Here is a 26,175-nt window from a genome sequence, read left to right on the forward strand (position 1 = left end):
GGAACAGGAGGGACAAAACAGAATGTGATCTCCTAAAAGACCAGAACTCCATTACAACATCTGAGGAAAAATATGACCGATTTCCCTGACAGTTGCTTGAGAACTGAGGGAAGTCTCCACTTCCCAGCATGAGGCTTTGTATTCTTGTAATGTACCCTTTATAACAGATGAGTCTTCCCACTCTCAGCAGCAGTTTCATGTTCCATAGTGATCCTGTTTATCTGAGTGTAAAACTGGCCAGAAGCCTTTGGGGGGGGTGGGGGGAGGAGAAGACTACTGAACATGAAAGCCACAAGAACATCAACCCTTTTTCAAAAGATGAAAAGGAAGTAAACAGCTGGAGCCAGTTTCCTTCTCACTGAACAGCAGATTTACTTCCATATGTCTCCCTGGCAACTCTGTGGAGTTTCTCATCTCCTTGCTGCTCATATAGATTGGAAGTTACTGCAGTTCAGTGGCTTTTGTTATAGTTGGAGCTTAGTGGCTGTATCACCTGTAAGTATTAAAAAATTGAAGCATTTCCTTGCTCAGCATACACATTAAAATGCTGTTTGTGTAGAACAACAGAAGAGAAGGAACCACTTCATATTTTATAAGTTTAGGAAATAGTCATACAATTTAGAACATAGACACACATGAACAGTTAAGAAATTAAATATGCTATTTATAGTGAATATTGGTAGACTTGTATGTGGCAGAACACAAACAGTGGAAGGGCTTAGAGGTACCTTACATGGCGGCTTATCACAGGACTACTGACAGAACCACTATGTATATGCGTGTGTCTGTGCATACACACACACACACACACTATAAACTATAAGTGTAACATAATGGCCTCAAGCCAATCAGTTCAGCAAACAGGGCCTTACTTGCTGCTGGACCAGTTCACAGCCTGTCACCTTCCAAGGTGTTGCCACAGCATCCGAGAGCAGGGATGAGCATCAAGTGTTACTCATGAAACACCTTGACAGTACCACACAGTTCTGCTCTTTGCCATAGCAACCACCCTGCTTCCCTCCCTCTTCTCCACCTGGAAGGCAGTGTTTGTGCTGCAGTGAGCAATATTCTTTTCAGAGTCTAGACAGCTGTACAAACAATTGGTGACAAACATGCAGTTTCATCTTTCTACCCCAGTTCCATTGTAGCCAAACAAAACGTGCACATGAGCACACTACCACATTACAGCACCAGGATCCCCAAGGTATTGCTTCAGCTATTGCAGGAAAGCTGCTTATCATAGGAAAGAAGGGAAAGTAAGCCAAAAGATTTAGCAACTCTTAAATGGAGACAATCCAGACTTGACTTTAGCATCAGCCACAATCCATTTCGCCACAAACCACCTTACCTTTCTGAAATCATCCCTTGAGGAAATAGGCTACAAGAAGTGACCAGCTCCTCTGTGTTTTATACTCACAATGGTATCTCCTATCCTACCACACCAATACAGATCTTCTCCAGGACAAACTCTCTCAGGTTTTGGTGCTCTCTTGTACTGCCAAGAGCCTCAGAAGAGATTGGTAGTTAACTGGAACCAGCTGCTTGGATTTTCCCCCTCTCCCGGCCTACCAGATGGTTTGATCTACTACAGATAGCAAGGAGTAATACAGTGTGATGGAAACAAGCAGGAGTGCTGGTGAGAGTAACTAATTCTCTCCCATAGCAAAACAGGTTTTTATTAGGCCACAAAGTGGATACAGAAAACATTATCATAAATGAACAGTTCCAAACTCAGCTGAAGGAGGTTTGCTGCTGAGCCACAGAAGCAAAAAGCACTCTGACGCTCCTTTCACATCAAGGAAAATCATGACATCTTCTACTTCAGTTAGCAGATACAGCAGTCGCTAGTGCTTTGTGAACACTAGGCAAATGCTCTTAGGCCACATCCATGCTAATAAAGGAGGTGTGTATTTCTATAATGAGATATGTAAGTAAAAAACTTAATGGGGGCAGGGCATCTCGGTTTTACCTCACCGGAGCTGCTTGAGGTGAAAAATTATCAAGGTTAATCTCGCTGGGCTGTGAACTATAACACTTGTCACGGAACTAAAATTTTATAATGTTAGCCAGCCTGTGATAGCTACTGCCTTGTTAAAACCACATTGCAGAACACAAGCTAGCAGGGACCTGAGTGTGCCTGTGACAAACCTTTAATTGCTTTGGTGAAACAAACCCAACCGACTGTCAGTAACCGAGCACACGGTGAGGAGGCAGGGAAGGTCACTCCCAAGGTGGCTAGGTGGAGTCCTGTGAATTCTGAGCATGCTACTTTCACACTGGCATGATACTTGAGAAATGACTCAGAAAAAACAGACTGAACTGCAAATGCAAAATATGCCAAGACTTGGAATGGAGATTATTATTTACTTAACTTTTCCTGAATTTTAAATCATAGTTCTGAAATTACTTCAGATCCCACTTTAAAGACTGCTTTTTTCATAAAACATAACTAGATAAAAAAAAATTATTTCAGATATTCCAACCAGCATATGCAAGTTCAATGCATGGAACTCCAAATCAGTTCCATTAGCTTTGGAGACCTGTGCCTTAAGCCTATGATGCTACTGCTAGTGTAGATTCTCAGTTGACTACCAAGTCTTTTAGTTTAACAGCAATCTAGTACAAGTTTCCTGTTCTATAACTTTGTACTACCTACTGTTTCTCTTCCTGCCTTCAAAATACAAAAATATAATCTTGCATCAGGATGCATTAAAACACATGTTGTTCAGAAGAGCTTACCTTACCAAGCAATACAGGCTGCTCTGAGTGACTGACCTGTCTATTTCATTATTTATCATTTCTGGTTTTGGGTCACTTGCAAATATTACTGATGACTTTATATCTCTTTTCCAGATCACCACTAAAGATACTGAAGAGCAACTGAGCCAAGCATAGCTGCCTGGAAAAAACAAAAACACCCTAGTTAAATGAGGATTACATGTTCACAGTTATTTTTAAATGTATCAATCAATTTTTAATTCATTTAATATCAGCTTCATTAATTTTAAGTGACATTAACAAAAATCTTCATCCTTTATCAAATTTAAGATCTCATCCAAAAGAAGGTTTGAGGTTTCTTTTCCAAGATGTATGTTCCATAAAGCTATACTCCTTTAATTCAGAGTGTTTGAAAGTAATGGGGACTGGATGGCACGTGCCCAGCTGTGCACAGGTTCAATAGCACGGACCTGGCTTTTGACAGCTTCCCAGATGGCATTCCCATCCCCACCACAAGGCCAGAGCAGAGAAAAATGATAAACTTGTTGAGCCATAAGCTGCTGTGAAGCCATACTGCTTTAAACCCTCATGGACTGTATTCCATACTAACCTTTTCCTAATTTTATTTAGGACTGATGTCAGAAAATGATGCATTTATTTGTACTGTTGTGTTTAATAATCTGAAGTACGAGCAGAATGTTAGTTTTGTGATCTCCCTCCATCTGTCTGCATGTAAATTTTGCTTAGCTCTCTAAATAAATTAATAAAAACTAATGGTTGGAAGAATCTCTTATTTAATATTCTTGGGGCAAAATTTATCTGTTTCTGATTATTTAGAAATGGCTATTCATCAGATTTCAAGATCAGGGCACAAACAATTTTCTCGCCACTGTAATATACACATAACAATTGAAATTATATGCACAAACATTTTTAAGCATGAATATTTACTAACATAAATAAACAGTGTTTTATAACAAAAGGCAGAGATTTTCAACTACAAACAACGGAAAGATATTTACAATTTGCACATACATAATCAAACAGCAAGTGCACAATTGGTCACTTCAGATCTTCTTTTTTGTATTTTGAGATTTCCTTCCTTCCAATCAAGTAATTTTAATCAGTTCTACAATGTCCAAATTTTTTCCACAAAAACTGCTACAAACGTCAGATAATAGAGTTTATTAAAATGAATAATTTAGCAGCACAGATTTTCAAATAGAGACAGTGTTGCTAACTTCTTCATATTGGATAATAAAATAAGGGTAGCTCTGATCATCATTGAAAATGACAAAAATCTGAGGCTCAAAGTAATTGTCCACACAAGAGTCATAGAGGTCACTAGTAATGCTGCCAGGGTTCACAGGTGGAGGTCTCCTCATGGTGTGATTGCCCACTGTGTATCTTCCTGTCAGTACTTTAGCCAAAAACATGTAATGAACTCCTTTGGGTGACCTTTTGGAAAAGTTATGAGAATAGCTTGCCTTTCTGGCAAAGTAACTGCCTTGTCCAAACATGGTAGCATGCTTCCCACAGACACGTGGGTCAAAGTTGTGCTTGCAGATTCCATCCACTACGTCCTGGGAGGTGCCGTGGAACAAATGCCTTTCATTCATTACTCTGTCAAGCCCAGTCATTTTTTTAGACATATATTCCTTTTTCCTGGAATAGAAAATGAGAAGCATAGATGAATATTCACTGTAGTTCTGCACATGAAAATGAATTTTCACTGCAGTTCTTAAAGTACAAAGTATCAGTATTATCTTCTGGAATACTAGAGCTGTAAGAGAGACATGAGAATATTTCTGCATGTATAACAGGATGGGTCTTCTGTTTTAAAATAAAGTTTTTGTGTGCATTTCATATTTTTGAAAGGTCCTGAACAATGTTACTGCTGGAGGCTGGAGTTCTGTCATCTGTATAGCAGCAGAGGCAAAGAAGCTTGAAAAGTGCCTGCTTATCTTTGGATGTCACCTTGAATGTGGAAGGAACTCCTCTTAAGAGCAAAAACAATGTCTGTGCAAGGATTAAATCCTACTGTGGCTTCAGAAGAGACCCTACAGAGATATTACTGTCAGACAGGGGGGATGAAGGTTCTCTATAGCGGCATTAATACTGTAAGAATTGATACTGTAAGTCTCTGTGCTCACACAACCCATCCTTTGGTTTCTCCTGAGATTTTGCATTTCTTGAGAAGGGACAGAGAATCCACAAATCTAATTTCATATCAATTACTAAATGACCAATGGATGATAACTTTCAAACACATCATCTTGGGTTCGGATGGAACTGATTGACACAGAATTTCAGCTTTGCTGGAGCACTGTCAGACCCTGGGTTGCCATGTTCTGGGGAACCAAGACACCAATGGCTATTTTTAAAATAGGCCTCATTTGATGAAGATGGTTCCTCCTCGGTTGGCTTGAAAGTGAACGGAAAGAACATCCTTATATTTTTCAACTAGACACTCTAGATTTACTTTGAAGTTTCTGTGAAAATGTATTTTATAAACGTATTAATAGCACATAAAACCTGTTAGGAGATTTCTGGACATGCAATCAGCAATATTTATTTTTCAAAGTTATTCAACTGAAGACTGCTTTTCTTCAGAAAATCCGGAGTTTACGTATTCAGCTTAATGATCAATTTATATTTTACAGCCAAAATCATTAATTTTACAGTGCCTCCCCACTATTGTAAAAAAATGATATTTGCATTATCTTACCTTTTATATTTCTCCCAAAGAAACTGGTTTTGCACTCTCAGAATTTTCAAAATTTTGTATTTGGTCTCTGGCACAGTCTTGTGAAACAGATTATAAATGGTTCTATAGCTTTTATCTTCCTTTGAAACAGGCACTTGGATGAAGTCCTGAGATGGATCCATACTAACCCAAGTCTCAGGGTAGAAGTTTGGAGAGGTAACAGCAGTTGGAGATAAGACTTGTGAAGCAACTGGTTCAGTTGGTGGAGAGGGTACTGGAGAATTGCCACCTAAAGTCCTAGTTTGGGAAGGAGAAAGAGTTTCTACTTAAACGTTCACAAACAGAAGACCTTCAAATTACGTTTATTTAGTCATCAACATATCTTAAGCAATTGCTGCTCTTTAGTTCTGTAACAATTTACATATCTTTAATGCTTGTTTAAAAAGAACATGCCATCTATTTCTTCTATTTTAATAGCTCCTACATTCATTAAAATTAATAACAACATTTTGGCTTTCATGGATGCAGTTCCACTTACAGAAATTGTACTGACTGGTGGTGACCTAAAAGCTTACTATCATCATCATCATTATTCACATTCTGGGCTGGTGGCAGGAGTGGTGGTTATACAACTAGAGTGCAGGCTGAATGCTACCATATACAACTATTTTACAAATTAGCTACGACCTATTAATGGTTTTAACATATAGCATAACACATACAGCGTAAGAAAAGAATATTAATTTGTCAACATTTGACCTCATTTGCTTAGAATACCATACAAGGAGTAGAAACATACACACCTTCTTGTACAGTATAAATAATGAATGACCCTAATTAATAACACTTTACAGGCAAAAGTTGCATATATTTTGCTACATTATGTATAAGAAGACATAATATGTTTTTAGTACTACCTAGTGTCATTCTGAGGAACACTCTCTTATTTTCATTTGCACAGGCCATACGTAGATTTGCATTTGCAGTTGCTTATTTCCATGTGATAGACCAGCCGCTCCTTTTTGGGAATGCTGCCAGGTAAGCAGTCAGAAGAGGGAGAAGGAGGATAGCTGCTGCCTGTAACAGCCATGGCAGAAAAGCAGAATGTCTGCCAGGAAGAGGAGAACTGACTATAGTAAAATCAAGTTGATCTGAACACTGATTGTGGAGCTGGCAAGATTTCATTCTTAATATAACTAAACCTTTGTGGAATGTTTCAGACTTTTGAACCGTTACATGCAATACCTGCTAAATTTAGATAAAGAGTATGGAATCCATGGCTTATGTTCACCTGATTAAAATCTGAACAAGCAAGCCTTACTCAACTGAATAATCCTTACTTACTGGAATTGTCCCTGTTACGTCAATAAAAATACTTTGAACATGTAAAGCTTGCAGATTCAGGCTGTGGTTTTCAAACTTCAAGTACACAGATCTTCAGCTCCTGCAAGCTGGTGAAGGTCCCTTTAAGTTGCAAGAATAAATGGAACTATCTCAAATTTCACCAGATGATTATTTTACCAAAATATTCTTATAAAAAAGCTGCTCCTGACTCCAGGACAAACCAATAATGAAAGAGAATGTGTAAAGTACAATCAGAAGTAGACAATTCTACTCTGCTCAGGAAAGATCATGAAGTCACTGATATCCACTGCCTGACTTGAAAGACGCAAGCGCAAATCTTCTCTGTGCGGGGCACAGCTGATCTTAACCATGTTCATTAAATTTCTCAAGTCACTTTTATTCTGCTAACATATCAAAACCAAAATGTAGGGAGAAAGTCTGTTCTGATCAGGAGAAAATGAGGAAAGAGAATACTTGTGTAGGCATCTTAGGCAAGCTGAGTTTTGACAACTCCAAGGCCAAATCCTGCCTCCCTGAGTATATGCAATTGGATTTAGCACATAGGAATGACAGGCAAACTTGACCCTCTATCTTTGCAGAAAGTAAGTTTACTAGGGGTTATATAAAATCTCAAAGTTTTGCAAAAGGCAAATTTTCTACAGAGCCAATCTTCTAGAATCAACCTTCTTCTGTTCAAACATGATTCTATCTGAACAGCTATGCAAAATTGGTACTTCCTTACTCAACCAATCTGTCCTTAAGGTATACTGAGAAACAATTGCAGAGGAACTTCTGATTCTCCTTGCTTGTTAAACCTGCTTTCTCTGCAGAGCCAGTGTAACTATAGATAGATAACAAATCTATTGCTGTTCACACCTGAACTACAGAAATATCAGTTAAGGTCTCCTTTCAGAATCTTTAGTGCTGGTGATATGTGAGCCTGAAAGAACCTTGTGTGATTTTTTGTGTGAACCAGAAATAATTTCATGTGATTTTCTGACTGCAGGTTGAGCTTTTCAGGTCTAGAAAAAAGTTGTGAAAAAAAAAAAGGTATTTTTAAATTGAGACATTTGCTTTGGATCAGAGAGAGTAAACTGTAACACCACTTATACTCTTCAGAGCACAAATACTCTTTAAAATTTTGTTCACAGGGCTTTCACCTGCTGTACAAAACTAAAAGGAGACCTCAATTGATTTGCATTGATTTAACTGAACTCAAAATTCATCTATGTTTATTAATAGTTTAAAAGAAACCCAGAATATGGATTTTTCTAATAATCATTATTGAAATAGTAGCTACAATGTTATAATGTGGTTTTATTTATTATGTTTTTTCCTCCTAAAGTCAATGGGTAACAATATTACTGTAGAACTTTACTCATTCACAGTAATGACGAAGTGCACATCAGCAAAAGTTACGGATTAGTAAGAGAACACAATAAAAAACATTGCATCCCTAGGTGCACTTTGTTCATTTATTCTGACTAGTTTAAATTAATTGTCAGGATCTATTATACAGAGGGAGCCATTAAAAAGTCAACACTTGTCAGCTACCACACATTAACCACTGTTTCTATTTCAAGTATTCATTTGTAATTTTATATCTGATTTGGGGGAGGGGAGGAAACCTCAGGTGTAACTATGTGATAAGTGCGGGCCAATACTGACTTTTTAAAGACCACTCCCATACCTTATTGCAAAATCTTAACAGTTTTTAAAATACTCTGTTGTCCCCTGCTAAGAACTGCTGGATTTTTAAGTGAGAATTACAAGGTCTTTGTATAAGGAAAATAAGAATGAGGTTTACTGAAGAACAACAGAAATTTCAGAACTTAATTTATAGATTTTATAGCTGTTTTAAATAGTTATGGTCAAACCCTTATGGGTGTAGAACACTCAATGGTCCACTAAAGTTAGCTAGAGTTACATGAGTTTAGCATCTCTCAAAATCATAGACTTAAACTGTAGTAAAACAGTCGCTGTTAGCAAGCATCAGGAAAATACCTTAAATTTTTATTTTTCACTAAGATCAGAATCAGAACTGCTATAACCAGAAAGTTCGTGCTTGCTCTTTTCATGTGCATCCTCCCAGTATTTCTTTACTAATTTTTGGTTTTCCTCCTGTAAGACCGTAGCTAAAAATATTTCTGACAACAACTTGTTTTGAGGCTCTGACCAAATTCACTTTCACCTCACAGTTAGATGCTGTAACAATTCAGCAAGCTAATGAGCATTCGAGCCCTAATGCAGCAGCTAAATCTCCTTTGATTGGCCCAGCATGCCAAGCTGCCAGTTTAATGACTAATGACTTCCACCCCTTTGCTAACGGGACAATATGTTCCTAACTACTGGACTCTAACAATAATGTTTCCAGCTGTGCTGGTGAGATCACAAAAATGGCATTTTATGAGTTCTAATCAAAAATGACTACAATGCAACACTTTCCTCACTTTGCCTTTGATGGGTGAATATGTTCACCCCCAGTTGCGATGACAAATAAAAACAATGGAATGCTTTAACTGATCTTGAAAATTATAAAATGTTTTTGAACATTCATTTTTATGGGACCTACAGCTGATGGCCTGGTGATCACTGAAGAGGGTGAGATGCAGAAAGCTGGACAACAGTTTTACAAACAAAGTACATCTGTATTTCTGATGTTCCGAGACCCAAAAGGTAAATTATAACCTTCAAATAACAAACAGAGCCTAGTGGTAAGGAGTTCCTCAGATTATGTTTCTCCTGAAGAGTGGTAAGTGAGTAGCTGCCAGAACTGTGAAAGCCTTGGAGGTCATGGATCTTCAGATAAGGTGTTCAACTGGGAATGGAAAAGCGCCCCAAAACAGAAGGACTGTAATGGCATAAGCTTTATTTTATGCAAACACAGACTTAGGGAGTATTTCAGAAGTTCTGATGCTTGGTTCAAACCCATGGAGATCTCAAGTTCTCACCTAGTAAGCTTTCCTTTGAGGCTGCAGGCCTCTCACCCTTGTCCTCCTTTGACTTTGGGGATAAGATTCCACTTCCTCCTTCTGTCTCAACAGTTCTAGCTTGTATCAGAACACATGGAGAGTGGAAAGCCTCCTTTGTTAAAGGTTACTTATGACCAGTGCCATCTAGCAGCAAAGTGAGAGTGCCCTAAACTACACCGGCAGAAGCAAGACATCCAGAAGTCACATCACTCTGCGCATGCTGTTGACCCTGAGTGACAATTTTTGAAGGTATTGACTTCTAGTAGCAGTTAGGGCAGAATTTAGCCAACTTTGCTTCCCATAGCTGCAGCATACACTAAATGATGGCTTAAGACTGACATCTTTAAAGTAACTGAGCAACTACAACAGCTGTTGAGAGTGGCATACAGGATGTTCTTCCAAACAGGACTGCCCAGTTTGCAGTAGGAGGACTTCAAAGGAGAATGGATTACAAGGCTCCTCACATATTCTACCAAATCTGTGCTACTGACAAGGCTATGCACAACAGGATATTTGTTTTTTAGTACAGTATATATACACAGTTTTTAAGAAACAAGCTAAAATTCAGACTACATTCATTATAAAGTCAACTCCATTTTGTGGTCAAGACTTTCTAGATAGAGATTTGCTTTGTTAATTTTCAGTGAGACTTTCTGACATAGAGTTCAGTCCCATTTTCCATTTTTGGGCAAAATCTGACCTCAAAGTATTGGGAATGCCAAAGCATCACTTTGTCATGTCCAGTCCTAAGTGTGAGGCCAGAACTGACTGGAAGCTGTTTCTTCACATTGATCCTAAGGAACTTACAGAAAGTCTGCCCACTGTGTATCAGCCCCTGTTATATTCTATACAAATGCATTTCTGCCTTTGGGAGAGAAGGACTCATGATTATCAGCTTTCACCTTTCTTTAGACTTCTGTCCTGCTGTATGGATCACAGAAGAGCAGAAATAAGCCTTAAAGACATTCCTGGACCATAACGTGAGCTCTGATCTGCAAGCTGTTTTGAATTCATTGCTAGGCTGATATCCATTATTTATGTCAAGAGTCACTTTAGAACTGATGCTGAATATTTTTACTATTTCTGTGAAAGTAACTAACATTATTTCTCACTGAACATTTCTAGTTTGTGACTAAGGAAATCTACAATTTGTATAAGACAACCAGAGAGAACAGCTTTAAGTATATTCTGAAATTTATTCTTTACTTCACTGAAAATGTTCAACAGTATTGCGAAGTGTTAATCAACAGTAACAGCATTTCATTTTATAGGAGGCTACCTAAAGATGGGGTTGGGCAAAGCTGTCACTTCTATACATTTAGTAATCTATTGCTGAACTGTTCAAATATTCTGGAATTTTTCCAAGGAGTAACTCCATGATTTTGATTGAGGAAAATTTCAACCACTTATATCCCATTTCTTTTTACTGGAACTGAACATATGCTCACAGAACCTCTCTCTATACAGGAATTCCTGAATTAGGACCCATATTTGCAGACAAGTAACTACTGATCTGGAAAAAAGAACATATGGTTAAATACAAAATTTGCAAATAGTTATAGTTACATGAAATGAATATGACTTAGAGGGTTTTTTTTATTATATCTTCTGATTTTTCTAGACAATGATACCTATTTCCTTGCCACATCTTAAGGAATACAATTCTAACGGACAGACCAACATGAAGGAACATTTGAAATTCGAAGTTTTCATTTTGCTGGGATACATACTGTAAAAATGGCATCAGCACAATGCATGAACGAAGAAGGGGTCTCCTCTTGATTTCTCTTCTGAAGCATGCATTTTGTTGGAATCCATCTTTGATATTTAAGATATACTGATTATGCCAGGTAACAAACCGAACCTCTTTCAGACCCCGACAGCTGGCTTCTTCTATCAGTCTTACAACAGGCTGTTTTGAGAAATATTAAGAAAACAAAAACATGCACAACATAAATTACATATTCAAAAAGAAACAGGTTTGCCAGATGAACAGATTTAACACAGGTATTTAGGAAAAGGATCCCACTTATTAGTGTATGGAAGTTCTGGAACTACCTTTCAACTGGAGCAGCGAGGACCAAAATCTGTAACTACTTTTAGGATAGAGATTGACCCATTTATTAAAGGTGATTGTATAACATGGTCTATGAGACAGCAAATGACTCTGGATGTTCACATCCTACTTTGTAATATCTTTGGGGGACAGATAAATAAGCTAAAAAATAAAAAGCTAAATGTCAGCGTTAAGAAGCTTGCAGAAAGCTGTCTCCCTTGTCTTAAAACCAGATTTCTAGGGATTAGAAATGACTTTCTTGAAGCTGACATGGGCCAGTTTCCTCTCAAATTTGAGTCACCTTCTATGCCTCAAATGTTACCAAGGATAATTCATGGAGCAGTCCAGCAGGGCATAGCTCTGATTCTATTGCTTTTTCTGCAAACCATGTTCAATACTGAAGTGCTCAACTATCTTCCTCAGAAATAACTCTATTTAAGTAACTTTCCTAAATGTTTAAGACTTTAGAGGAAAACAGACTGAAAATGTAAAAATATTACCAAACCTATTTTACAAATAGTCCACAGTTTTATTGGAAGCAATTAATTCCACTTTCTGAGTACCAGGGCATTTTGAAATCACTGTTTGGAGACATGTTGGAGGTTTAGCATCTTTAAATGATACTGAAACACTGGATTGTTCCGTAAAACCAGTCAGATACAGCCATTTTTATTTCTCTTCAAGACAAAAATAAATGTAATCCTACAGGTTCAGACTGTGCTCAGCCATCTTTCACACGAACAGAAAAAGAGGGCTGTCTCTCCTGAACAGGCATTCCTTCTGAATGGCAGGGAACGCTTAAGAAGAATTCTAGACAATTTCCCCCCTGCAGCAGAATAGATTCACATTAACTCAGTTTGGGTGCCCAGACTGCATGATTGAGTCCATCAGTTAAAATTCCATACTCCACCCCAGATGACTAAACTGAAACGAATGGGTGTTGACCAGAAAACTATGCAAGGATGGTAGATGGTCACATCGAAAATACTTAAACCCTACCTTCAGCTTGCTAGTGTTAGTCACTCAGCCTCTACTTCCTAGATGATACAGCACAGTATGTTCCTAAAAGTTGGATTAATATTTTAAAATCACTCCCAAACCTCTGTTCTCCAGAGGCTTTCTACATCTACCCTTTGCAACAGAACATGTGGTAATTTGGCTGTAGGCTGAGCTCTTCATGGTCATAAGGTGTTGGGTGAATTTAAATAACTTCGAGACAAAATCTTTGGTCTGTTATAGATTAGACTCCCATTTGGGCAGAAAACTATCCATCTCCCTGTCAGTGAAAAGCAGTGGTCCCAAATAAAGGACATATTATATCTTACAGAGCTATTACTTTTTTTTTAAGCAGAGACCAAGTAATATTCAGACCACCTGAGGATAAAATGCTAGTGCAGTTTTGCATTATAACCCAAAAGCATGAGTCTGGAATGTGTTAAATACCTCAGAGTATTCTCTCCAACCAAAGTGGTCCCTGCAGAAGTATTTCCAGACTGTGTAGTAGTTGGAGCTGGAGCTAGGGCAAGAAGGTGTGGACAGCCTCCGCATTTGGTCAAACTCAACAGTTTCATATAATTTCATAACATTCAAATCCACCCAAAATTCATGTCCCCTGGAAAGAACAAGAAAAATAAAGAATTCTCACCTTTTGTAATTCACTCAAAAAACATCCAGAGATATCAAAACAGACATTCAGAACTACAGTTAGTTTAGACCTCCTCAGAGGCATCCTGAGCCTCATGTCACACAACCCCAATAACCATAAAGATGTTCCATGAGCTTGAACTGGGCACACAGGCCCAAGTACTTAGAGTAGGACACTGAAGACCTCTTTCCCCTTCTTTGACTTGTCAACGTGGAGAGCAGTGGAGCCTGGAGCCTAACTCTGCTTATGCTTTTTATGGAGGAGAGGGTGTAGGGTCCAATCACTGTATCAAAGCTCAGAGAACACCAACAGTCATATGCATGACAGGGCAGCAGTGCTTCCACTCCCTTCTCAAAGACCGTCCTGCTCTTCACTGCAAAGTGGAAATTCTCTGCACTAAACACATACAAGATAGTCAGGGCAGACTAACTCTTAAGAGGTTTCTATAGACAATGGTGAAAAAACATGGTCTATGGCACAGAGAAACAACAACAAAAACCAGTCTTCCTAGTCCAGTGATATTAATTCACTATGGATGAACTGTTGAAAAATCAATATACATATCCTTGACATTTTCAGCGCACTATCTAAATGAATACATCACACAACCATATTTGATGAAGTAGCCACATACTATTCAAAAGGTTATCCTTGCGAAAGTTAGTGCTTCAGGGAAGAAAAGAAAATGTAAATGTCTTCAGATGAGGAGCATCTGCTGCCTATCCACCAGAGAGTTCATTTATCTTTCATCGCATGCAACAGAAGAGAACTGGCATAATATGAAAAGAAAAAGTGATTTCATTATTATGGAGCTTAGGCTGAGGAATATTGGCTTGTTTTCCAGCTAACTGTATCACCACTGCAAAATCAACGCTAATAGGCAACTTCATGTAAAGTGACTGGCGTCTCAAAAGGACATGACATAAACTGGTGCTACAGATTAAGACTCGGAGATTATATCCTTTATCTAAAGAAGAAAATAAAAGTGTGCTTCCTTTTTTCCTTTACAAAGAAGTCACGTTTAACAGTGACTTTAGAATAGTTCAGCAAACAGTTTCTAATGTTGTTTTATTAGTCTGTGATAAGAGACACAAGTCAAATTGAAAAATTCTTTAAGTAAAGCATGGAGTTCTAAAACTATGCTTATCATTAGACAATCTCAAGTCCCTGGTTTACTAGCAAACAAGACTTTAAAACAAGAAATTAAAAGAAAGTAATACATTCATACCTTATAAAAGCCAATTTTTAGAATAACTAGGATTAACATATTTTCAAAATAATGCTGTTTACATAATTAGTTTTCTACTTTTACAGATTATTTACAAGTCATCAGCTTACTGGTTTTCATTAGCAGCTAATCTTCTGACAACTGGAAATACAGCTTTTGAAACTATATAAAATATTTTCTTTGAATTCTTAACACTAAGCAGAAATAAAGCTGATACTTGAAATCTATAGTTTATTTTAAAAACTTTGGTACATTGATATCATAAACATTGAAGTACTGTATATGAAATTTGCCACATCAAGTGACAGCTATTTTAAACATCTGTAGGACTTTATGAATACTGATTTGCTTGAGAATAGCTGCAATTTTGCTAGCTATTTCACACTGTCGCTGCTACAATCACTGAAGAGTTTTATTACAGCATTTTAACAGAAAACTAATGAAGAGTTCAGACTTTAAAACATGATGATCAGCTGCAACTATCCTTCATTTCTCAATAGGAGTTGCAGGTGCTTAGTTGTTCTTAGTATCTATTATCATTTAATTGCATTTGGATCTGTGAAGTGCTAACCACATTTTGAAGTATTAATCACTTTCCTGACATACAGGAAAGGACAACGTGGCCTGTTCTTGTGGACTCACAGTCAGGGGAATTGATCCAATGTTATCTGAGGGAACTTTAGATTGCTCTCTTTGTTTTCAATAAGCTTTAATATAGACTTAAAAGAAAGAGTAGTCTCAAAAGTTACATCAAATGTCTTAAAAATGCAAATACAAGAGTTACTTTTTAAAATCTTGGGAAAAAACACCCCCAAAACATTCTTTGTTCATCTCCACCAAAGCCCAAACACCAAGTGAAAAGCAGGATGAGTTCTGGCCAGTTCGTTTCAGGGACATGACTGAGAACTTTTGGTCTCTGCAGGAACAAACCTGCATGCAGTAAGAATGGCTCCAAGCAGTCAGTTTTCTTCCCCTTTATACTGGCAAGTTACCATCCAAAAGGACCATCTTGCCAGTTCAATGAACATGGTTCTCTAAAAACTGTCATATAACAACACTAATTAAGATGAAAATTTGTCAAGATGACACACTATAGCACAAAATCTGTAGAAAGTTTAACAGTTTGTTCCCTGCTTGCGTCAATGGCATACAAAATCATTACGGTCGGAATACAAGTACGGAAACAAAACAACTATTCCGAGTAGGAGGTGTAGTCTAATAACTCGTGTCTTCTCACCAATGCTGCATCCTACCCACAAGAAGTTTGATATACTAATTAAGGCTGACATTCCACAGTACATTTCATCAATGAATGGTGCAGACACCCATGCTACTCAAGAAAACGCTTCTCTGCAGCCAGTCTTATTTAATGGTAATAGTCTGTATTTTCCATAACAATAGGACGAACAAGACAAAGGTCAGATACAAGTGATAAAAGACAGATTTATTCAAAAGTAAACCAGCGCTAACCAAAATAAATGACCAGTATGAAAACACTAAAATTAAATGTAGGGCTTAAAATAAAATACACACACTTTCTGCAGTGAAAAATAATAGCAAAATCACCCCACCTTACTGGTATGTAGTCATTTTGTTCCATAACAGCAGACTACAATCTACATTATTTGAAAACAATGTGTGAAATCATGAGGAAATCATCTCTCTGAAATACCAAGCTGTATTATTATCTGAAGTATCTGCAGACAACACCATAAGCATGTTATTTGGAGTGAATCTCTTCATGAATATATTTTAATGCTGTTTTAAAAGCATTTGCTTTTTCTTATCAAAGCATACATGCTCTGATCATTCTGAATTTCAGGGCCTAATAAAATTACCATTTTTGAGAAAAGCAAGTTTTGAGAGATTGATATTGTTTCATATTATTCTTCTGGAGTGAAGAGTTGGAATCACTGATTCTGGGTTCTTTTTGTTTCACCTAGCAATCCAAGTCCTGAATCAAGAATCCCCCACACACCGTGCTGTATATTTTACGAAACAAGAAGGAAGATGGTAATTCTTAATACAAACCACGCGCAATCTGAGCATTCATTGTCACTTCATTCTATTTTCAAGTCAAATACCATAACAGGGTTCCATCTACTCCAAAAACTTTGATCTCTGAGAAACTGAAATGAAATACAAAACCTTTTTTATATGTGAATTGTTTTCTTTTAAAGGTGTAACCCAGAGTTTTAGTTAATGTTATTATAATTGTGTGTTGCATGTGGTATGGTGAAACAGATGATGAAAAATGTTTGCAGTAGCTCTATTAATGCAGTGTAAAGTAAAGGGAATCTGAAAATTGAAATATCCCTCCCTATACTCTATACATAATAAAAATAACCACTAGCATGCTGAGCCCTTTTAAAAGTAATCACATACTGGTTAAGATCCTAAGAAGTTAAGAAAAAAGTCCTTAAAATTTTGAATACTGCAAAAGAAACTTCACAAGTACTTGAAAAGTGGCTGGCTTCTGATACATGACTTGGATATTTCTAACATGTACTTAACTGTGTTAAAATACAGAATCCTGCATGCAGATGTAACTATGTAGCAGAGCAATGAGAATCAAAATAATGCTATATGAGGGAACTGCGTGAAGGAAAAACATTTTTTGAGATGAACACACTATGAGACTGCTTTTCCTAGTGCTTTTACTGCAGAGCAAGCAGATCTTCAGTATAAACTCCTAAAAATCTGGCTTAATGGATGCATATTTGAGTGCACACATTTTCTAATTGCAGTACTAGTGGGGAACTGTAGGGTTTTACATGTAGCTTTCTTCTGGTAGTGCTATAATGAGAAAAAAATCAATTTATTCTTTTCCAGAGTAGGAAAAGTTTACATACAATTTCAGTAAAACAAGTTGCAATATTTTTTTTCCTACATTAAATAAAATCCATCCACAGCTGAATTTGCACCTGTGCATCTTGTAAGACTCTATTCAAGATTTACAATTTTGGTAGCTAATGCTAGCTTACACTGAAAATAGTTTTGCTGAAAGCTAAACATTTTTTCAGCAAAACTTGTATTGAACTTGCCAAATTATTTCTTTCACTACTAAAAATGCAACAATTCTGTCTGGTGATTGGTTGTTTGGGTTTTTTTTGTTGTTGTTTTTTTAATGTTTCTGTAGCTCACTGCTTTCTGCCTCTTCTTTATCAGATCCATCTCCCCTTTAAGCAAACTGAGGACGAATGGCCACTGTTCAGTGACACATGTTGACAATTCACTGCAATAAGAACGCAGGCATCGAGCAGCAAGAGTGGATTATTACCCCTTCAAACATTCTTGAAAGCGTATGTACAGCCTGAATTTAAAGAATTTGAATACAATACATTGAATGTTCCTGTTTTCTCCTTTCGAAATGGAAAGGATCAATTTATCTGACTGTAAAGGTCACAGTGTTTCTCTAAGCAACCCACCTTTGGTGGCTGCCTGTTACACAAATAGAACAAAGGTCCTCTCGAGACTCCCACGCATCTAAGGCTTTCTTGCAACTTGGGTAAAATACTAATGTATCACCGCAGTTAAAAGATGGGGACGCCAGTTCTGTGCAGTTACTACCTGGTGCTTACTTAAAAGTTTCTCTGATAGTAAGAATTCCTGATTAGAAACCAAAGCCATTCTTTTCAATTATGTCTTGAAGAAAAAAAATGTGGTCAAGATCTTTCTGAGTCACATACCATACAAAAATTGGTATGGCATCCTCTATCCATTTCCCATAGCTGTGCATAGGAAAAGGCTCAGCAATTTCTTTCAGAATATAACACAGCAGAATCTTCCTGAAACTAAAACTTCTGCTAAACTAAAAAGCTTTAAAAAAATAGTATTTCTATTTTCCAAGTTAGTGAAGGGCTTAGAATCTACTTTCCAATAATTTTTATGGAAAATTGGGTGACCAAATTACCTAAACATTCTGAAATCTACTCAACAGTATTTTAGTTTTTCCCTGAATACTTCGACTATAGCACTTAAAACTCCAGACGCATTTTCTACCTAACATCATTTGGAATAACACTGCATTGTTTTATAGAGCTGAAGAATTTTAGACAAATGCATGTGAGTGACTACATCTGAAAACCAGACTTTGTGCCCACCCTATGTGTGATTTTTTTTCCTATCATTGGGAATAAAGATACTCTTTCTTTAAAAACCTTGACTTATGTAAAATGTACATTACTTCAATGTTTATTTACATTCTTTAATGATTTATTTCTACATTCATACAATTCATAAGTATTCATCTTTTTAAATTATAACATGTACAGGCATTCAGGCATTCATGCTCAGAAATGCTAAAAGATATTCAGCAAGTTGTTTAATAATAGCTCTTCAGTTAAAGCATGTCCTCTGCATATTAAAAAGCCTATTGCAAGCTTATATAATGCAAAGCCATGAAAAGAAATGAATTGTGACTACAACAGGTGATTGCATGATTAAATTTGTGATTTCAACTTTAAGATACCATTGATGGGAGCAAATGTGACAAAGGTACCTCTCAACTGCCCAAGGCCTAAATATGGGACAAAGACCCCAAATTTAGGATTCAAGAAAAATAAGAATGCTGTTCTGTTCCCTGAAGGGAACATGAGAGAACAAGTAGCCCATAATGGTCATGCAATTGCACAGCTAAATGAACCACAAGTTGATGCTCACATACAATGGTGATGAAACACCTGAACGCTGTGACAATGACAGCGGCACAAGAAATGCATACAAAAACAGGAGTGAAAATCTTTTCTTGTGAGCAGAGACGAAACAGACCCATCCCAACCATTCCTCTGAATTGCCTCCAAAAGATGAGCTCCACGGAATGGAGTCCAATGCTCTCTATACTTTTCTAAGGCAGTTTGTAGTAAGGTAAAGGAGACAAAAAGTTCTCTAGTGTTGTTCCTTGTAGTCTATGAAGTCTATATCTGGAAGCATCAGTGTCTGGAGAACAGTGGAAAAGAAGATGATGAAAACTAAAGTTTGTCAGATGTTTGGGAAAGCAGGAAATTTATTCAAATACCTTGGTGGGGCAAAGTGTTATTTCCATCGTATCTTTGCATCATGCAGCAGGAACAGCCTTCAGTATAGTTTAAAACTAGTAAGAAAAACAATGCTTTTTTTCTACAGCACCCTCCAGCTGAAAACACTAAAGCTCTCTGCAAACACCGTAAAACTTTGCCTCATCCTGCTTCTGAAGTAGACAGTCACTATCTCCATTCTACCCCGGAAAGACAGAGGCAGAGAGAGACTTAAATAGCTTCTCCAAAGTCGCACTGAGAACCTATGACAGAGATGGGAACAGAGATTTCTTAAGAATTTCTCTTCAATGACTAAACAAATAAAGATCTCTGTTTATTATATAAAGCAGTTCAATGGAATTATTTTCATTAAACGAATGAACATATTGAACCCTATTAAGAATAAAGCAAACATACAAGGAAAACCAAATCCTGTACACCTTGACAGCAGCAATTCAAAGTAAAATTTCACAGACGTTCTCAAAAACAGAGCCTGGTCCCCAGAATAAGTTACTTTTTTTCTGTACCCTTATTATAAGAAATAGCACAATGGAATAACTCCTTCAGGACACTGAACTAGGTAAGTACCCATACCAGCAAGTCACAACATTGAGGTCTTTTGTTAGATGAATGTGGCCTGCTAAAATAAGGATGATCTGGACTCATTCTTCCTTGCATTCTTCTTAAGAACTTAAATTTAATGTGCGATTCCTCTATGCTCTTTCCATTTAATAATACAAACGTTCTGTATATCTTACGTACAAATAGATGATCAGGAAAAATATTTTTTGTAAATGCTATGAAAATGCATGTGGTTTCAAACTCTTCTCCTAAGTTCAGTTACATGTCATGAATCTTACCACAGAGTTCAGGAAAAAAAAAAAGAAAGAAAAAAAAGCAGCACACCGATCAACAAAGGTCTGTACAGGAAATGAAACTCAGTTCCCATCAGAACAGCTGTGATGCAAAGCAAGATTGAGAGCTAAACACTACTTAGATGATGAAACTGTTGATTTTCTCTCTATGACTAAACCAGTTCCTCTCTGAAATAGCAATAATCTAAAAACCACTCAAGAGAACAGATGAACTTAAAAGATGCAAACAGGTATGAAGAACTCCCATGCTTAAGTTTGCAAGATGAGTTAAATCAAATTCCGTTACCATAAGAGATAAAAAAAAATAGGCATTTACACTTTCTGGTGACTGAAAATTGGTAACATTTCATCTTATTTGGGGCAAACAGTTTGGAGTTGTTGGCTGTAGTACAGCTTTGGGTCATCATAGGGGTTTATAATTCCAGAGGTGTTCAAAATCAGAGCTGTCTGAAACTATTTCACTTAAGGTATATTGTCTTAATAAGATCTCTCTTTCCAAGCAAAGGTACTGGTAGTTTGAAATAGGAACATCAGATCTGAGACAAGAGCAGCCCAAATTTTCTCCTAGTGAAACAAATACTGACTCCATAGGAAGCAATAATAAGCAAGCACCTGGTTAATACTGAGTGAAGTGACATTCCTTCTTCAAAAAGTTTTTCATAACTTAGCAATAAAAATATAATCAAATCCTAGATAGCTGCTATAAGGAGTGTGAAAGAGAAACAGTATCCTTCCCTCACAGCAGCACTCTTTGCATCACGGCAAGAATGAGAACACAGGCCAGTAAATAGGATCTACAGTCTTGATCTTATCAGCATCTCATCATTCTTAAACTGAAGAGAGGGATGGCAGGTGAAAGGACAGGAAATTAGTTTGGTATTTTACTTAATTTGTCCCCCCCCCCATGTCATACTGCTTCTCTCAGCTATGATTGTAAGCCACGCAGATCATATACAGTAAGAAAGATTCAGAAAAGATAAAGATGCTACAGAAAGATTTACATCCACAGCTAAATGTTCCATCATCAGAAAAACTTTTTTCTATCAGTATAGTAGTTTTACTGCTTATCCTATATTTTACAAAACAAAGTTGAAAATCAGGGGGTTTTCTGCCTTTAAAAAAATGATGAATGGGGGTGCTTGAAAAGCTATGTTCTATAATTTTCACACAGTGAGAGGGTCTAGCCTCAACTGCATATTTGTAATTCTGAAACAACTATTGGGATATTGGTCCTGATATATACAGACAGCTTAAATGAAAGTCTGGCTGAGATCCTTTTTCGGCAGAAAAAAAAAATACACACAAAGATACCATCTCTGGATCAGGAGGTCACAGAGGCAGAGATTGCTGGAAGACAGGAGAGCGCACCAGGGAAGTATCAGTGCATGTTTGTTCTGTTCTTACACTCTTCCCAAGAAACCCACTGTGGGCCACTTTTGGACATAAGGTACTGCGTTAAAATTGTCCTTTGTCGTGAACTACTATTAAGTTCTTACAAAATCTGTAGCAATGAGGACTTCAAACACATTCAAATCTTCCAAGGATTACTGCATGTACCATATTTCATAATTCAAATCCAAGTTGCACCTTCTATTTGTACTAGAGGATAAACATGGATGTCCTTGTCTGAGGTACACTGCTGGTTTCAAAGTTTCAAAGGTCTCCTACCCGCACCAGATGAGGGTATGTTTCGTAGAGGGTTTTTGTTTGTTTTAATTTTTATATCATTGCAGCCACACGAAGTAGCCATAAACTGATAAGCTGAGTTTGCTGCTGCTCCAGGACACCAGGATCAACTAACCCATTTGACTCCCTACGAAAATTTAAAAGTGAACACTTATTTTAGTGTTTGGAAGACACCGTAATGAAACACACTAAGTGCTATATATATATTAGCAAAAGGAAAAGAGTTTCTGACTATCACTTCAGTGACTTTTCCACCATCTTAGAAGTGTAACCTCTTCATTTGAAAATGTAATGAACAGAAAAACTTTTTTTTTTCCTTCATTTTCTGCGGGGTCAGGAATCTGCGGCAGATATTCTAGAGACAGCACATGCACAACTCAGTGACAAGCAATAGAGCTGATAAAGGACAGGGTTTTCAAACTGCTCAAGAGATTCATTTTTAAAAAGCTGCAATGAGGAACATATTCTAAAGCACTTAAGTGACTTAGGAGGCTAAAGCCTCATTTTTCAAAAAAATATAAATGCCTGTTTCATTTTTTTGGAATTCAGTCCAGTTTCAGGACTTAATTACTGAAAAATACCTCCGAGATTTATGACAAATAATGAAACTGCATCAATTTAATCAATACTTTACATAGCACGATCATATACAAGTCAAGTCTAACATTCACTAATGACCACCAGTTCTGGATGTTTCCATTTCTGAATGTCCCAGCTGGATGTTTCAAGTCACATCCTCCAAATGGGGCTTCCCAAACAAAGTTATCTTCTTTGGAACATCTGACTACAAGTAGCAAATTTTGCAACTATTACTCAAATCAAATTCCAACCGATTTCAACAAATATGAGTACTAACTGAGAAGGAAGTCCAGGATCACTGCTCTTGCTAAGCAAACAATTGTAACAGACTCTTTCTGTTCCTCATCCTTAATGAGCTGGGCAGGCAGACAATGCTACAATACTGTGATTGCTGGATTACCTGTCTGGGCAATCTGTTTTAAACAATTATAAATCTTTGTTTTAGAAAGGACTGTTTTATTAACATAAGTACACACAGAACAGACTGACCTCAACCTGAAGCCAGGTGACAGCTGTTTCCAAAACTGTCATCTGTTTACTGACGTGAAACAAGAAAAGGTATATACAAGTGATTGCTACTAACTCCTATGACAGCTTCACCTAACACTTGTAACTTCCCCTAGATTCGTATAGCCAGAAGCCAATTCGTTTTATTTCATATGTAAATGGTACCATAAAGCAGGGCAAATATGAATCCATTGAAATGTACTCTTATAAAGCACAAGGCATGTACTTCTAAAATCACTTCATGTGCTTTTTATTTAGTGTCTCTGTATTGCATTCCTTCTAGCAAGGAATTAAAAAGAAGTTAAACTATTCAGCTGTGTATATTCAACAAACACCACACACAAATCACTAGACTACTTTTCAGCTGTTTTCTCATCTCCAGTGTTATCAATAACATGAGTTATCTCATACACTGTGGCAGCTGTGCAGATCAGAAAGATAACTTTGTAAATTTAACTATTCAATCGGTCAGACCTCAGTCAGAAGTCCCTGAATGAGTGAAATGATTCCACTGGGCTCTGTACGATTTTTAAATTATGTAAGCACATTCTAACAGCACCAGAGAAACAAATTATCCTATGAACACCAGAAGCAAGGAAAAGTAGTTTCCTGCGGATTTATTTTTGTCCTTACTTTCCTTCTCTTCCCCGGTTCCTCTGTACACTTGTTGATAACTCCATTCGGTAAGAGACAGGATTTACTTTGACTTGGTCCAAGAACCATGCATATATACTGACCAGCTAGTCAACCGCAGCCAAGCAGAACAGATGCCATTCGAGTTCCACCTACTTTTCCCTGAGTGGGGGCAAGTGTTGCGGCCTTTCTGTTCTAGCTACCAAACAATTTCATAAAACTTACGGAAATTTAACTACACTTGAGACTTTTATTTTTCTGACAAATTTGACTGAAATTGTATGTTAGGATTCATGTGTTATTTAGCACAGACACAGATGTAGGTGGGGGTAAAAGGAACTGAACAATCACATCAGCTTCAGATTTCAGAGAACTTGACTAAAAAAGATCATAGTTTGAACTACTACACTTTATACAGGGATATTTCTTTATTTTTATAGAGTGCTGCTACATAAAAAATTAAAATAACTATGAGATGCTACTGTTTCATGCGAGCTGGGATATGCTGGGGTACATGCAGTAGAACAGATGCTGCAATTGCCGCTGCACACAAGGACACCTCTCTTTGTCAAGAGAGGGGCTGCAATCTTCAGCCAAAGGAGGGATCCGATGGGCCAGGAACCGCACAGTTGTTTTAATCAAATCTTAATGTAATAAGTAATGATGTGTATTATTTTGAAAAGCAACAAAGGCATGATTGGACAGGTGTGTGTGGGGGGAAACCTGCTCAGTTCTGCAGCCAAGTATTTCCCCTTACTAAAGGGCATCTTAAAATATGACAGCTTGGGTACTCTCATGCTGGAAAGCAGTACTTGGCATTGGTCTCTCAAATACTTAGCTGAAATCTGGAAATTCTCCAGGGCCTCTCCTCACACGTATGAAGGAAACTGAGCGCTCGTAAGTATTTTAACCTGCTTAAGTTCATATCCCCTCTTTGTTTAGAGATCTTGATATTTGTCTATAAATACTTCATAGATTTAAGAAAGGAAAAATATAAATAATTTATCATTAATCTATATATTCAATTTAAGGACAAACTGCAATAACTGATTATCCAAGACGGCCTTATTACAAAGAAGGAATTAAACGAGCTTTACTACTTTTCCTACTTTAAGATCATGTTCCCTTAGGTGAAAAACACCAGCTGAATGTTTATGTTACACTACTCATCTAAATAACATTGATGTGAGGCAAGATTTATATAAATATCTACCTGAAGAAAATCATATTTGGATTTAGAGCTTATTCTCCAATTGACCAGTGGCCCAACACTTTCTTGAACAGCCCAGCTTTCCTGAAGCAGGCACAGTGATGATATTATGGATACAGACTGCAATAATGAGTTGTTATGCCACATAAACTGCATTCAAAACAAAGGAGAATAAACAACTCCCACCCACTGGTTACTAGTCAGGCTGGCTTCTGCTCGGTCCTTCTTGGACATGCAAACTGCTGAACAGACATTTCCTTGTTGTATGCAATCTGTATAGATAGGCCTGCAAAGCTAGTCTGACCACAAGAGATTAATAGCTTTAGCCAAATAATGCGGTAACCATGTGAACACTGAGCTGCTCTAGCATGTTTGTGAGTCTCTCAGCAAGGTTCAACACGCTGCTATCTGCATCTTGTTGCCAGGAGACACAACATCGCCTTGGAATATACGGAAAGCCAGGTTGCAGTGACCACAAGTAAACTCCACGAAGGCTCCTACAGAGTCCAAGTAGTCCACATCTAAAGGTTTAGAAGGTTCTTACGATGTAAGATGTTGTGTAAAAGAAAACTCGCTATGACACACAGTAAAACATCTCCTCCATTTCAAGACCTTATTTAAAGCCAATGTTAAGTCTAAGTTTTAAGGAATATCAGATTCACTGTTTGAAATCAGAAGCTCTAGCCTTAAAAAAAAAGTTTCATTTCTAGGTTCTTATTGATACTCATCTAGAAACCTGATGGTCTTTCAAGGGAAGAAATACATACGAGAGTTACAAAATTTGCCGATTTATAATTCCACAGTAATTTTTTACATAACCACAGGAAGAGTAGAGGTTTCTATAAATTTATAGCAAACATCCAACCTTTGTATTCGGGCATGATTTTGTAGCACTGATTAATGCAAATATCTTCACAATGTCATTTGAGGCTGCAGAATCAGCACCTCGATACAGAAATTCAGTTAGAAAATACTGATGTTTAAAATAATTTTTAGTCTC

General features: G+C 37.2%; 1 protein-coding gene across 4 annotated transcripts in view; it reads right to left on the reverse strand.

The window, feature by feature from the left end:
• Window positions 1-3,495: 3,495 nt before the first annotated feature.
• The window catches only part of TIPARP (TCDD inducible poly(ADP-ribose) polymerase), a 46,034-nt gene continuing 23,354 nt past the window's right edge, over window positions 3,496-26,175 (reverse strand). For all 4 annotated transcript variants that reach the window (XM_026057721.1, XM_026057722.1, XM_026057719.1 and 1 more), the window contains exons 3-6: window positions 13,241-13,409; window positions 11,472-11,653; window positions 5,447-5,722; window positions 3,496-4,383 (exon numbers count right to left, since the gene is read on the reverse strand). In XM_026057721.1, coding sequence (XP_025913506.1) covers window positions 3,936-4,383; window positions 5,447-5,722; window positions 11,472-11,653; window positions 13,241-13,409 — 1,075 coding nt within the window. In that variant the 3' untranslated portion in view covers window positions 3,496-3,935. The remainder of the gene's footprint in view (window positions 4,384-5,446; window positions 5,723-11,471; window positions 11,654-13,240; window positions 13,410-26,175) is intronic.

This window comes from Apteryx rowi, unplaced genomic scaffold, assembly GCF_003343035.1.
Source record: "Apteryx rowi isolate R43461 unplaced genomic scaffold, aptRow1 scaffold_140, whole genome shotgun sequence".
Classification (NCBI taxonomy): domain Eukaryota; kingdom Metazoa; phylum Chordata; class Aves; order Apterygiformes; family Apterygidae; genus Apteryx; species Apteryx rowi.